Below are 13,599 nucleotides of genomic sequence, written 5' to 3'. Positions count from 1 at the left end.
ACATACTATTTTGTTCCCCCGTCGCTCCGTCTACAAACAGCACCGCGAAGTACATGACCCCTTATCCGATCCCCCTTGCTATTCCGTTTCAAGTTTCGCCGAGGTGAAAAAGTAAATGTGTGTTTGATAGAGAATCCGTCCTATATTATTATGCATTACATGATGACTGGCTAGGAAACAGGAGAAAGAAAATGAAGAAAAAAGTAAAGAATGGAACTCCGGAAACAGGCGTGCTAGGTTTCGAAAATTCTTTTCTATGACAAAGTCTTACGTGTGGACGCCATTATTGCCCCGGGTATGTACTCCGTAGATACTTAAGGAGGTAGGAGAGAGGTCAGCTAGACGACGACTATGCTAGCTAGGGTTGAATTCGACGCAAGGAGCTAGTGGAATCTCGCTTCCGCAGAAAATGCGAGGAGGGAATCGTCTAGAGCTCGTGTCTATAAAAAAAAATAAAAATAAAAATAAAAAATATTGTTGTTCTAGAAAAACATGTTGAGTCATGAAAGGCAGGAGGAGGAAGTTCTCTCCGGGAAGAAAATATATCGATCGTTATGTTCATGATGGGTACCCAAGTGGTGGTTTAAGACCAGACGTCCTCCTGCAAGGTACGAAAAAGATTTTCGCGTTAGCTCCATGTGTACTTTCCTCGCCTATAGGCGAAACGAAGAAACGAAAAACGAAAATGTGTAAAATCCGAAATGAAGGAATGCGAATCCCTTACCTGGTATTGATTAGAACTTCTCATCCTCTTTACGACCTCCTCCCCTTGGGCCTCCGTTTGACCCCGCTTCTCGGCGATAATCCTGCCAAATGTAGCATTGACGTCTCTAGCCATGTGAGCGGCGTCACCGCAGACGTAAATGTAGGCACCGGCCTTTAGGAGTTCATTGACCTCGTCGGCGTGTTCTTGGAGGCGGTGCTGGACGTATACTTTCTTGGGGCCTTCACGGGAGAAAGCGGTGACTAGCTTGAAGGAGTCGCCGAGTTTTGAGGCGTATTCCTGGGTAAATCAGGTGGTTAGGTAACGTGCCTTCTTTGATTTCTATTTCTTGGATGGTAACCTACCGGCCATTCGTCTTTGTATAGGAAATCTTCAGTGCTATTCCTGCATCCGAAGAACAATAGCGTCTTTCCGACCTTCTTTCCCTCTGCTGCAAGTGCGGCTCGTTCTTGGACGAATGCACGGAACGGGGCGACACCAGTTCCTGGTCCGATCATAATGATTGGCTTTTCAGGATTCGATGGCATCTTGAAATTGCTGTGGCGGACGTGAATTGGGACATGGATACCATCGTACTTGTTCCTTGGACCGGTAATGTCGTAAGTCAAACCATGAGGATCTGGGTTCGGGTCGCCGTGCTGCGTTTGCTTCAAAGCTAATAGATAGTTGGTAGTAACGCCCTTAAGAATGTGTTTAGATCCTGGTAATCGGATGCTCTCGACGACAGCAGTGATGGCGATATGATCTTTTTGGACGAATGATGACGAAGAAATGGAATAGTAACGAGGTTGGACACGGTTAATACCTTCAATGATCAAGGAGAACGGAATAGCGGACCAAGTCTGTCCTGGAGCAAGCATTTCGAGAACCTGGGCGATGTTCAAGTACCTGCTGGAAATTTCCTCAGCGAAGGCATCCTTGTCACCTCCCAACCTGACCAACTCAGCCTTTGCCTTATCGGAAGGAGCGAATGGAGCGAGGGAGGCGACGAATTGACGGGAGACCAGGCCGTTGATTTCAACATGGTATCTGATAACGGCATCGTAGGTGGTGGGAGATGGGAATGGGACCTTGGAAGTAGAGTCAAGGGCCTCGACACGGATAACGGTGTGTCGTTTCTCACCAAGACCAAGGGCGTTTAGTATTCTATCCGTTTCCTTTCCAGAGTTTGTAGGCCAGATTGCAATATGGTCACCGGTAGTGTAGCTTAGTCCTGACCCAGAGATATCAATTTCCATATGGAGGCAGTTTCGATCCTTGACAGAGAACAGCTCGCTAGACTTGGCAATAGGTGCAATGAAGGGATTGTGCGAGTTATAAGGACCCTTGGCCTTGCCTTCGAGGTGATTCTTGTTGGGTTCGCCGAGGTAGACGGTGTCAGACTCTGGAGAGAGCGATTCGTCCTCAGTGATCTTGAAGACTGGCTCGTAGACAGCTTCACGTTCCTCTAGGCCCATTTCCTTGCAGACAACCTGCCACATCTCCTCCTTCCAGGCAAGGAAGTCTTCTTCCATAGTACCAGCACCATCATCGCCCTCTCCGGCTGATCCATAGCGGGTTGCACCAAGTTTGGTGAGGAATCCATCGACACGGCGAACCATGGCATTGTAATGCTCATATGTATTGTTTCCAAGTCCGAAAGTCACATACTTCAAGTTCTGCAATGGCTTCTCGTCGGCCGAGGCACCTTCGGAGAACTGTGGCTCGTCACCTGACAAAAACTCATAGAATTCAACAGCATTGTCGGTAGGCTCACCCTCTCCGTAAGTAGCGAGCAAGAAGACGGCGAGATGATCCGATGGGAAAGTGTCTAAGTTCTCAAAATCGTAGTCCTCGATATCTGCAACGATGGTTCTCAACCCGAAGCGTGCATGACCTTCCTTGGCCAATCTAGAGGCATAATCCTCGGCAGTACCCGTTTGCGAACCGTAGAAGAAGATGGCATTGCGATCTGTTTCGGCCATCTTCTTGACAAAATCTCTCGTCTTCCCGGTCTTGGCGGACCCATTGGTGTGAGCGACATCGGCGAATAGGTCCTTCGGCTTCCCCCAGAGGGTGCCCTTGGTGAAGTAGGCAATGGTAACGGCGAATATGGCGGTCAGGATGACGATATCCGCCGTATCGTATTCGATCCCCATGGCTGATATTTGTGGGTGGCCGCAGCCGATGACTGGTATAGGAGGATCTATAGCTCGTTAGAATTTTTTTTTTTTGGCCGACAAGTTTGACAACGACGACAAACAATGAACGAAAGGGAATTTTTACCTAAAGGAAGAAGAGCAAGGAAAAGAAGAAGGAAAAGGAAAAGAGAGAGAAGCGGTGATTCAGACTATCGTGGCCAGAAGTCGGGTGGTGTGAGATTTCCTGTCTAGAGCTCCACGGCAAGTGGCTGAACCGGCGTGTGGTGGGAGCTAGGATACAGAGTCGAAGGGGTAGCTTCGAGAACCTGCCAATAGGTATCTGCAGGGCAACGTCCAGGTGTGGCGGGTTGCGGTGGCGTTGGTCCGTTCTAACCGGCTCCGTATCGATGCGCTGGTCAACGATAACAGGTATAAGTTTCTGGTATTTATTCTGGCGGTACTCGAAATGGAAGCGTCGACAAGACCTGGGATATATGGTGATGGTGATGATGAGTATAAGGGAAGGCGGTGATAGTCGGAGTCTGAGTAATAAAAAGAGGACAAGGTGGAGGATAGCGATTATGCCGGGCCGAAGGAATGCCTTATACTATAGTATTATGTTGGGCGACTTTTAACAGCAGGTGGGATGAATCAGATGTCGCAGAAAAAGCTTCGTATTCGTACTAATCAATAAGGAATAAGTAATGGTATTTAGCATTCGCATGTGCTTTCGGACAAACAAAATTAACTGCACCGTCGCATACGAGAATGCACACGATCATGGAAGATATACTTTACCGACTCGAATGCAATGCAAGAGAATCGAAGTTGTACTTCTGGTGTTACTCGAGATCGAAATTTAAAGAAGCATGCAGTGTATTACCCATCTATACTCACAATCGGATGTGTAACTACAGTACTTCTAACATCGAAGAACGGGATGCTCACGATGTTTATAAAATTTCAACAAGCCATGCGAAAACTACTGTGATAGGCTGACCTGATAATGACATTTTGCGGGAAACGGGAAACGATACATTTTGAAAAATTTTTTTTTTCCTATTATAGTCTTTTTTTTGGAAGCCACCGTTCCAAATCGCTCGTTCGCGCTTTCAATTTCATCTCGGGTATAACCAGTTGGTACTTCCATATATTCCCGATCTTAGTGCTGATGTTAAGTTGTCAACGACAATCGGCCCGTTTCGGCCTCCGGAGCCCCCAGCAGCTGGCTGCACCAACAAATATCAAATTTCCATTGTGTTCCACGCCATGCGCATTCCAGACAGGGTTTACGTTACGCGCATATGTTCCGATCATAGACATACTTACACAGCACATTACGTTACGTTTTATAGGCAAGGAAGGCCTCACTTCTTTGAAAAAAGAAGGCTCTGCGATAGGACTTAGCTATGTCAAAGTCGCCCGAGAGAGGGAAGGAATTTGTTACACGCAATTCTACATGTACGACAACTTGACTAAGCTGACGAGAGATAGATGCATGCATCCTTACCGTGCGACTCTGAGCCATCGAGCATCATGCATCCGTTTCGAATTTGTGGCTAAAGTGGCCGAATGTCTAAATTTTCAATCAAAGATCTTATGGTGAATCCATTGGAGCGCTATACTCTAACGTCATATCCACCGGGATATATCGATGAGGATACCTCGGGTCGCATTGAACTGCCTAACTCTACAGGAGAGCGCCTGGCCTGCAGCTGGTGGCTGAACTCTGATCAAGATATCTATGATGGTATTTATTGACCCCGCTGATATACAACCACATATCATGTCTACCATGGACCGCATAGTTATCCCTGCATGTCATCGACCTCGAGATATCTCAACATGCGACATGCAACATGCCATTGAATTCCTTCCACCGTACGAAGTAAAGTATGGACCAGGGTCCAGAGGAACGCGCGACAGCCTGCAGGTCATCCGCCGCAAAGAGTAACTTAAACGAGCCATCCGCAAAACTCGGGCGGGTCTCCTCCCTCCTGGCCTGACCTCGTTTCGATTTCTGTGTCTTCGGACGGAGAGATCCTCCCAGGTCTATTTGGCCTTCTGAACCTGCATTCAAGCTTGATCCGAAATCTCCGGCTTTCGTCGATGCATACATCCTATTCTATATTAAGAATTGCATCTAGCCATTTGTTTTTTTTTGCTTATATCCGTCCTTGTCTTTCTGCCTCAATAAAAATCATGACGACTTAAGAATCAATTCTCTTGGAATATATCTGTCTCGTCGCTAGACGCGATCTTTCCGACTCCCTTGTCCGTCGAATCCCTGTTGTCTTTCTATTTCCCTCTGTGATATTTCTCAGGGGGTTAGGGGGAAGCTTCCATCTGCTGGTTCGTCGAGTTAAAAAGCTTAACCCCTCAAAAATTATCATTGCCATTCCGAAAAGGGCTGTGCTGAAACACCCGCCTAGTCTAAGTTCTTGTCGGAAACCGTCGTCTGATACCTTGCCGGCCTACGAATCATGACTGGCCGACCCCCTTCAAGGAGTGCCTCTCTCACGGGCCATCACTCCAGGAATACTTCCAGGACTGGAATTGTTATGGCCTCGCATGTCAACGCTGGCAGATCACAATCACCAAGACCTCCTGGCTCTGCTGTACCTGGCGCTCCTCCTTCGAGAGGCGTCGAAAGAAAGCCTTCCATTTCCTCCTACCCGCATGCGCATAACCGCCAGGCATCTATAGTAAACGGTGGCATCCAGCATTCACGGAACCCGTCCTTCGTAAACTCTCCTTCCGCTTCACCGTTATCACCGAACAACATGGGGACCGTTAGGGGAGCTGGTGAGCAGATCACCATCCCAGACCTTCCGCTCTCGCCGACGGGCACGTTGGTGCCATCCGATATATCTGCTCTCTCATCCCAGCTATCAACCATGTCGACGATCAATGCCATGGCTAATTCCGGCGATCAGTCTCGTGCTCCGTCTGCAATGGATACCATGAGGACTATAACCCCCCATGGACGACCCTCGACATCCAGAAGGGAAGGCCACAGTCACTCGCACTCGTACTCTCACCACTCTTCTGAGCCGAAGACGCCTGCTGAATACGCATTGCATATCCTATTCACTCAGGTAGACATACCCGTAAACACCGGAGCATAAAGGGGAGGGTTGCTCATTACATGACTCTTTGTAGTTCGTACGACTCGCCGAGGCCAAGATTGATGCGTGCATGAAGTGCGGATTGGAAGTAGAACCCAATGTCGAAGCCATATGTGGTGCCGGTGTAGACCCGGCCTTTGATAAACTTATTGGATCTCTAGGCTACATTGCTCGACATAAACCTCGACCCGTCATCGATAGCGTGATGTATTGGAGGAAAGGGAAGAGTGAAGCAGCGAACAGTGCCAGGACGGAGCTTAAGCATGTAGGGACTCCGTGTCAGACGGATAGTCTATCCTGGGTCGAATATTATGGTGGAAATTTGGTTCTGACGGTTGTTTTTTGTAGCAAATGCAGCATACCAAACCTACCTCGCCACCCAGCTCTAACACAAAGCTCCAGGACGGGTTTTCAGCATTGATGCGTAGGAATACCGAAAATGTCCCAGCGGATACCGGCACACCCTTAACGAGTCCCGGTCACAGTCACAATAACTCGATATCTACACCACAGGCCCAAGCCTCGATTGCTGCGGATCGCAAATCTACGATTGCTATATACATACTTTGCCGTGTTTTGATAGAAGTCATTGGACAGACTACGCTAGAGAGTATGTCCAAGGAAATGGCGTTCAAGTTAGAGAATATTGTCTTCCAACAACTACGACTAGCGGACCCCGACGTTCTTGTTGCCTCCCCCCTAAGGATGTCGAACTGGACCTTATTCGCACAACTACTTGGAGTCATGAGTGAGCTACATTTCGACAGTGTTTCCGACTTGTTCATATCAGCACTCGAGGACAGTGGCAAGGGTTTCGTGAGCCGGGAGTCGGAACCGAGGATTGAATTGGTGATCAAAGGAATGAGCTATCTGAAAATAAAGCTTTATCCACCGGATGCATTCGAGCAGGGCTCTGAGCTTATGTATCTCATCACAAAACTCTTCCTTTCATCTCAAGTGCAGAGGATCAAACATGCATACTGCGACCTTTACATGAAGCTGTTGCTTCCTGTTGCTGCCGCTGGAGACAGTGAATTTAACATGCCTCGTTGGATCGATTTTATACAACAAGTCTACCCCAGACTATCGGAAATGCTGATGAAAGCACGCCACTGGCCCGCTGTATTTCCAGTTCTTGGGACGGTTTTGTGTATCATGCCGAGAGAATCATTTAACGCGACATGGCTACCTCTCCTCGAGGCAAACTTCCCGAAACTGAAGGACCGATCCGTTAGAACGATGCTTCTCCAAACTACCGCGCGGCTACTCTGGGTTTATATTTTCAGGTGCTCTGAAACCTTGAATACGACTGTGAAGAAGCTGGAAGTGGTCATTCGCGCGCTTTTCTTGCCGGGAAGAAAGTCGTTTTTGATCGGCGCCGACGCTGATTTGATGGCCGTATACGTCCAACTAATCAGATTTATTGGATCGAAACACCAGGACTTTTGCTTCCGGAATATCCTCACGCCGTTGTTGAACGCTGATGTTATGCTCTCGCATCGACATACGGATCTAACACTGGAATGCCTAACATCTGAACGAATGATCGTTGGTATCAAGGCGTTCCTTGAGATAATGAACGACCTCGAAAAACAGGATAACACACCCCCTTTCCCAGTCAAGTTTGAAACTGGCTATGAAGAGCAACCGCCCCCGATATCAACATGGCTTGCGAAGTTTGTGGAGGAGAGGTCGGAAGCAATGAAGCGACTGGATAGAATGTCTCGCCCGGTGCAATTGGATAGACTTGGAGCCGTCGCTCGGGAGTACTTTGACAAATTTAGTAAGATACTGGGCCAGATTATCTTAGTCTGTGATGCGAACTTCGGTGGCAAGGCTCTTTTGGATGAGAAGTTCAACCCACCACCGCCTAAGACACCGGTGGCAGCAAGTTTTAGCTTCAATCTGGATCATCCGCCTGTCGACCAGAAGCAAATTTACTTTGAACTACTATGCGTGGCACTCGCAGCCCTTCCACGTTGTCTACCACCCGAAAGTCTAATCAATTTCAACAAGATTGTTGAGATATTATGTCATGGAACGGCGCATTCCGACCAACGGGTCGCGACTGCATCCGCGAATGCGCTCAAGTGTATCGCTAGACAGTCGCTACAAAGGCAAAAGGTCATTATTGGATTTGCGCGGTTCATATTCGACTTCGACACGAAGTATGCTACAACTGCAGATGGTGGACTTCTTGGCCCGGCACATATCGAGAATACATTGAAGCTCTATGTAGAGCTTCTGCAGATATGGATCGATGCTATCAAGCAGAAGACGAAGGCTCCCGCGACACCATCGCTATTGTCAATGAACATGAACATGAACATGAACATGAACATGAATATGCAACCCCCAGAACCCGAGCCTATCAAACCCGATGACCTAGAAATTTCAAACGTCCTCGCCATAGTCGATGAAATCGAGTCTCACGGTCTTTTCTTCCTATCCAGCCAGTCCAGAATCGTACGGAAATTCGCAATTATGGTCTTAAAATTAATCACAGAATTCGACTGTGCCCTGGATGAGGAAGAGCACGGTAGCGCTTCCTTAGCACTAAGAAAAAGCCGAAGGGAATCACAGCGGTTTACTCGAATCATTCAAATTATGGAATACGACTCCCTTCACATCATGAACCAGAACATCAACGACGAAAAGTGGTCAGTTGCCGATAGAAGCAGATTGCGCCGTGAACTCATGGATAACAACGCTCAAGATGCTCTCGTGAAGCTCGCCACCAGTGAGAATCAATACGATTCATCATTGTGGTTCAAACTCTTCCCCAAACTTATTCGAGTCTGCTTCGAGAGGTTCCCATTGACAGTCGTGCAATGTCGTGATAGCGTTTGCGCGAGACTGAACCATATGCATTCGCAAATACAGTATGCTTCTGAAACCCCGAGATTCCAAGCTAGATTAGCATCGCCTTCTGCTGCTGATATCTCGATTGAGCAATGGAAGCTCTATCTCATTGTCGCATGCTCTACACTTACTCTAACAGACGAACAAGTCGCTCGCCAGCCCACACCAAACCTTCAGCACGCCCGCAAAACCTCAAAGTCAGCCGGTAGCGCCTCACAAAACCCTTATGACAGACTTAACTCCGGGCGTTCCCTATTCCAACTTGTCGTCCCCTTCATCAACTCCGAAAATCAAGCTATCCGCGAAGCTGTAATCGCCGGTCTGGGATCTATCAACTTGAACCTCTACAAAACTCTCGTAGAAACCCTACAGCCGATAATAATGCGCTGGAATGACGCTTCGGGGACGAAAGTCCAACGACCTGGACAAAATGGACAAATGGTTATGCGTAGGTCTACAAGACAAGATAGGTGGAGAACCGGAATCACACACATCATGCAACTTACCTCCTACTTCCTCCTCCAGCCGGATGTATACAACGACGATTGGATGTTGCGTCATATCATTAATTTGATCAAAGACAACAAGAGCTTTTTGAGTGATCCAGAGGTCAAAGGCGATATCGCCTATCATCGACTGAGACGCTACTTTTGCGGTTTGACGGAGGACTTTTATGAAGGGATCCTTAAGCTACCGGATCCGGAGCCGGAGAAGTGGCTGCCGTTTGAAGGGCGACGGTCGTTGTTTTCATTGATTGAAGATTGGTGTGGGGCGAATTCGGCGTGGAGACAGCATATTAATGCGGCTGTGGAGATTGAGAAGAATGATCTGAAAAATGCAGCATTGAGTGCTATGGCTTCACTTTGTGTAAGGTCCCATTTCCGTCAACATCGACATCTAAGTTACTAATGGAGAATCATAGGCTGGCCCTGTGATGAAAATCATTGAAAATAAGTCCACCATTACATTCGATATACTAGGTATATTTCACTGGCTAGAATCCATCTTCGGTGAATCCAGCGACAGAATCCACCGTATTGGACGAAAAGCGCTTAAGAACCTCCTTGAGTATAATCAAAAAGTACCCAGCATCCTCGCCCTCGCCATACGACAGTGCTATCTCTACAAGAATAGTCCCAAGGGCGTTGAAAGCTACTTCCATGTAGTTTCCGAAGTCCTCATTAATAGTACCGACGACCCTTGCGATCATTGGAAGTCATTCGCCTTGGCGTTATTCAAGATTGGAGACGACAATCAAAAGATACGATCAAAAGCCGCGACATTGTTACGGGTTACTGAGCAACGCTACTTCGGCAGCCAAACGACCCTAGATTATGAAGTTAGTATATCAGATAAAACAGCTGCGGTATTCAAAAAGGCACAGTTCGAACTGTCAAGGACATTATCCCAACAACACCCCGAAGCTGCATTCTTCATCTTCTCGGAGTTTACGCTATTCTTCAATATTGTGGATGGCAAGGGCCAGAGGGATATTCTCGCTGTGTTGCTTCCGTGGGTTCAAATGATTGAATTGCAGCAGGATCCGAATGGGGGACCCAGTCCGTCGTCTTATATGGTACTTGCAAATCTCTTCGAGATCACTGTTAAGTTTAGCGGGAAGATACATAATGAGATCGAAGGGTTGTGGAAGGCCTTGGCCAGTGCGCCGTATGCTGGCAATGTTAAAGTCGTCCTGGACTTCATCATCGCACAATCATTGGAGCGAAAGGAACAAAATTTCGTCAATGTCGGCAAGCAGATCATCGTGTTCTTAGCGGGGACCCCGAATGGGTCGAAACTTGTGGAAGCACTGTTGGAGTATCTTCAACCACGACTTATGACTTCTCCCCAAAAGAACCAAGAGCCGCAGGGGGTTCCGGACGCGAGTTTGTTCCCTTATATGGCCAACCTAGCGGAGTCGTTGCCTGTTGGTGGGAAACAGCATGGATTTTCGAGAGGTCATTTGGGGTTGATCTTTATGGTTGATTTGATGGTCGGACCTGTACCCGAGATGGCGCCGAACTTGCCGTTGCTGTTGCAGGTGGTTTTTGTGCTTTGGGATCATTATGTCCCGTTGGTGCAAGAGCAGGCGAGGGAGATGTTGGTGCATTTGATTCATGAACTTGTTATCTCCAAGACAGGCAAGTCGATCGAAGAGCTTCACCGAGTTAGAGAGTTTGTCGAGGCAGTAAGAACGCAGCAGGCGAAGATGCAGTGGGCGTATGATGAGACTGGGTCCGATACCGACCCTCACCGGGTAGCGCCTTCTATGGGACAAATGATCGAGGATGTTCTTGACTTTTTTACGCCAGATAATAAACTTTTGAAGGTTCAGTGGAGCCGGGTGGCGTTACAATGGGCTACAAATTGCCCCGTGCGACATCTGGCTTGTCGATCCTTCCAGGTGTTCAGATGTCTCCTCGACGCGGCGGATTTGGACCAACCGATGCTGGGGGATATGCTCGCTCGACTTTCGAATACAATTGCGGATAACTCACCGGATATACAGTCCTTCGCTATGGAGATTTTGATAACCTTGAATGCGATGCTGGCGGCGTTGGATCCCGAAGATCTTATGCATTTCCCGCAGATGTTCTGGGCGACAGTAGCGTGCTTGCATACTATTCACGAAAATGAGTTTATGGAAGTACTCTCGTTGCTTGAGAAACATTTACTCAAGATCGATTTATCGATAGAAGACAATGTGAACATTCTGGTTAGCATGTTCCCCAGTAACTGGGATGGGAACTTTGAAGGACTGCAAGCGTTGATGGTGAAGGGGTTGAGATCTGGGGTTGCTTTACCAAAGACACTGCAGGTTATGGATAAGTTGAATAAATTCCCGAGTAATAAGTTGGTTGGAGGAGATGATCGATTGCTTATTGCGATGTTATCAAATCTTCCGAGGTTTTTGGATGCATCGGAGAAAGAGGCGGTTCCGGATGAAATTCTAGCGTGTGCGGCGAGTTTGAAAAAGATTGCGGATGACGAGTCGCAGCCGGATATTGCTAGGATCATGGGTGCTTATGCGGCTGGGAGGTTTAGGAATAAAGATGGATTCAAGTCACAAGCTGTCTCTGCTATCCGGAACGCTTATTTTCCTGACTACGAGGGACCCGCGTTGATTTTCCTTGTCGGACTTCTAACCAATGCTACACCCTGGGTGAAACAAAAGGTTATGGAACTGTTGAATTCGTTACTCCCGATTATTGATCTTAAAAAACCGGAGTTTACGGGACTTGGTGCGGATTTGATTTCTCCGTTGTTAAGGCTTTTGCAGACGGAGTATTGTCAACAGGCGCTTGAGGTTCTTGATAAAGTCATTTCGATCTCTGGAGGGAAGATGGATAGACAGGTTATGAGAATGAGCATGGGGAATCGAACGCTTAGGAAGGAGTACGAAAGGACCGAAACTCTGTTTGGGATTCCTGAGGATAGCGGATGGGCTATTCCTTCGCCGGCTATTAAAGCACAAACCACACGACATAATGTCCATTCGGTGTTCTATACCTGTCAGATCCCTGAGACACCACAAGATCCACTGGGTGATGCACCAGATATGCAATTCATCATGGAAGATTACGGGTACACTAGCTTTCAAGACCGCACCGCAACCATGCTTTCCGAGGGTGTTGGCGGTGAAGGTGGATTGGGAGATATGGTCTTCCGTCTTGAATCCCTCGATAACTTCTTCGCCGACGAGTCATTTAATAGTGTACAAACCCAAACTACGGATGGGGATGTTGCAGAAACAGCTTCACAGACATACGATAACAGAGTTTATCATATCCTCAACAGATCGCTTCAACGTTCACCGAGTGTTACAAGTTTCAACCATACCTTTGGAGATTCTTTAAGTATGCCACCGGGGTTGGTTAGAGATCATCCGCCTATTATGACACCCACGCTTTTTGCAGCACCGCCTATGACGCCCGCTGCTTTTGGGAAGGGAGGAGTGCCTAATCGTATCACTGGGAACCAACAATTGGGATATGAAGATATCAGACGTCATCCCGGTGGTAGCGAAAGTTCTAGTGATAACGAATACGAAGAAGACGCCAGTGACGATGATCTTGAAGACCATGCTACTGCTACCACGCCGAAGGATGATTCACCTTTCTTATTAGAAAGTTTGTTAAGAAGTGCGGGGCAGAAGGCGAAGAGTGGGGTTGAAGGTGTGAGGAATTTAAGAAGAGGCAGGGAAGAGAGGAAGGAGGAGAGGGAGAGGGAGAAGGAAATGAAGGCAGCAGAGAAGGAGAAGAGGGTTGTTAGTCCTCGAGGGTTTGGAAAGTTACCGAAGAGTCCGAAGTTGGGGGCTAGACGTGGGGGAGATAGAACTAGTCCGCCGCCGCCGATGCCTCCAGCGGAGAATTTATCGGGATGGTAAGATAGAGGTATACGGTATACGGTACTTCGTGTTAGATTTTCTCTTTTTTGATATTTTTGCAATGGGTTTTTTAGACTTATGCGATATATGATGTATGATGCTGATGGATGTTTTCATGGCCATGTCTTCTCCTAAGCTCAAGCTTCCTCTTCGACGCCAGCGATGTTCCTTTTTTAATGACTTTAGATATCATCTTGTTTCTATGTTTCCTTTTTACTTCTCGAGCATTTGTAATATCCTCTTTTACTTCTCATCATACATCGTGTATCCCGATGCATTCGAATATCGTGCATTCAGGACCCGGCTTCACAATTTAGAAATTTTCATAAACAGAAAAATGTTTGATTGAAGTGCCACCGCTGAAACGCTCTTAAAGAT

General features: G+C 47.5%; 2 protein-coding genes across 2 annotated transcripts; one reads left to right on the top strand and one right to left on the bottom strand.

Annotated features, from left to right (window-relative positions):
• Positions 1 to 583: 583 nt before the first annotated feature.
• Positions 584 to 2,862, bottom strand: DFL_005925 (uncharacterized protein; the record flags this gene model as incomplete). Its single annotated transcript, XM_067635256.1, has 3 exons — positions 584 to 601; positions 725 to 1,003; positions 1,069 to 2,862. 3 exons carry the CDS (start codon positions 2,860 to 2,862, stop codon positions 584 to 586), a joined length of 2,091 nt encoding a protein of 696 aa, XP_067489704.1.
• Positions 2,863 to 5,327: 2,465 nt separating this feature from the next.
• DFL_005924 (uncharacterized protein) lies at positions 5,328 to 13,221 on the top strand (the record flags this gene model as incomplete). The annotated part of the gene is made up of 4 exons (XM_067635255.1): positions 5,328 to 5,942; positions 6,007 to 6,237; positions 6,321 to 9,701; positions 9,757 to 13,221. 4 exons carry the CDS (start codon positions 5,328 to 5,330, stop codon positions 13,219 to 13,221), a joined length of 7,692 nt encoding a protein of 2,563 aa, XP_067489703.1.
• Between the last annotated feature and the right edge of the window lie 378 nt (positions 13,222 to 13,599).

Source organism: Arthrobotrys flagrans (genome assembly GCF_004000055.1).
Source record: "Arthrobotrys flagrans strain CBS H-5679 chromosome Unknown unitig_9, whole genome shotgun sequence".
NCBI lineage: Eukaryota > Fungi > Ascomycota > Orbiliomycetes > Orbiliales > Orbiliaceae > Arthrobotrys > Arthrobotrys flagrans.
The sequence above is the reverse complement of the archived record's forward strand: the minus strand, read 5'-3'. Positions and strand labels throughout refer to the sequence as shown.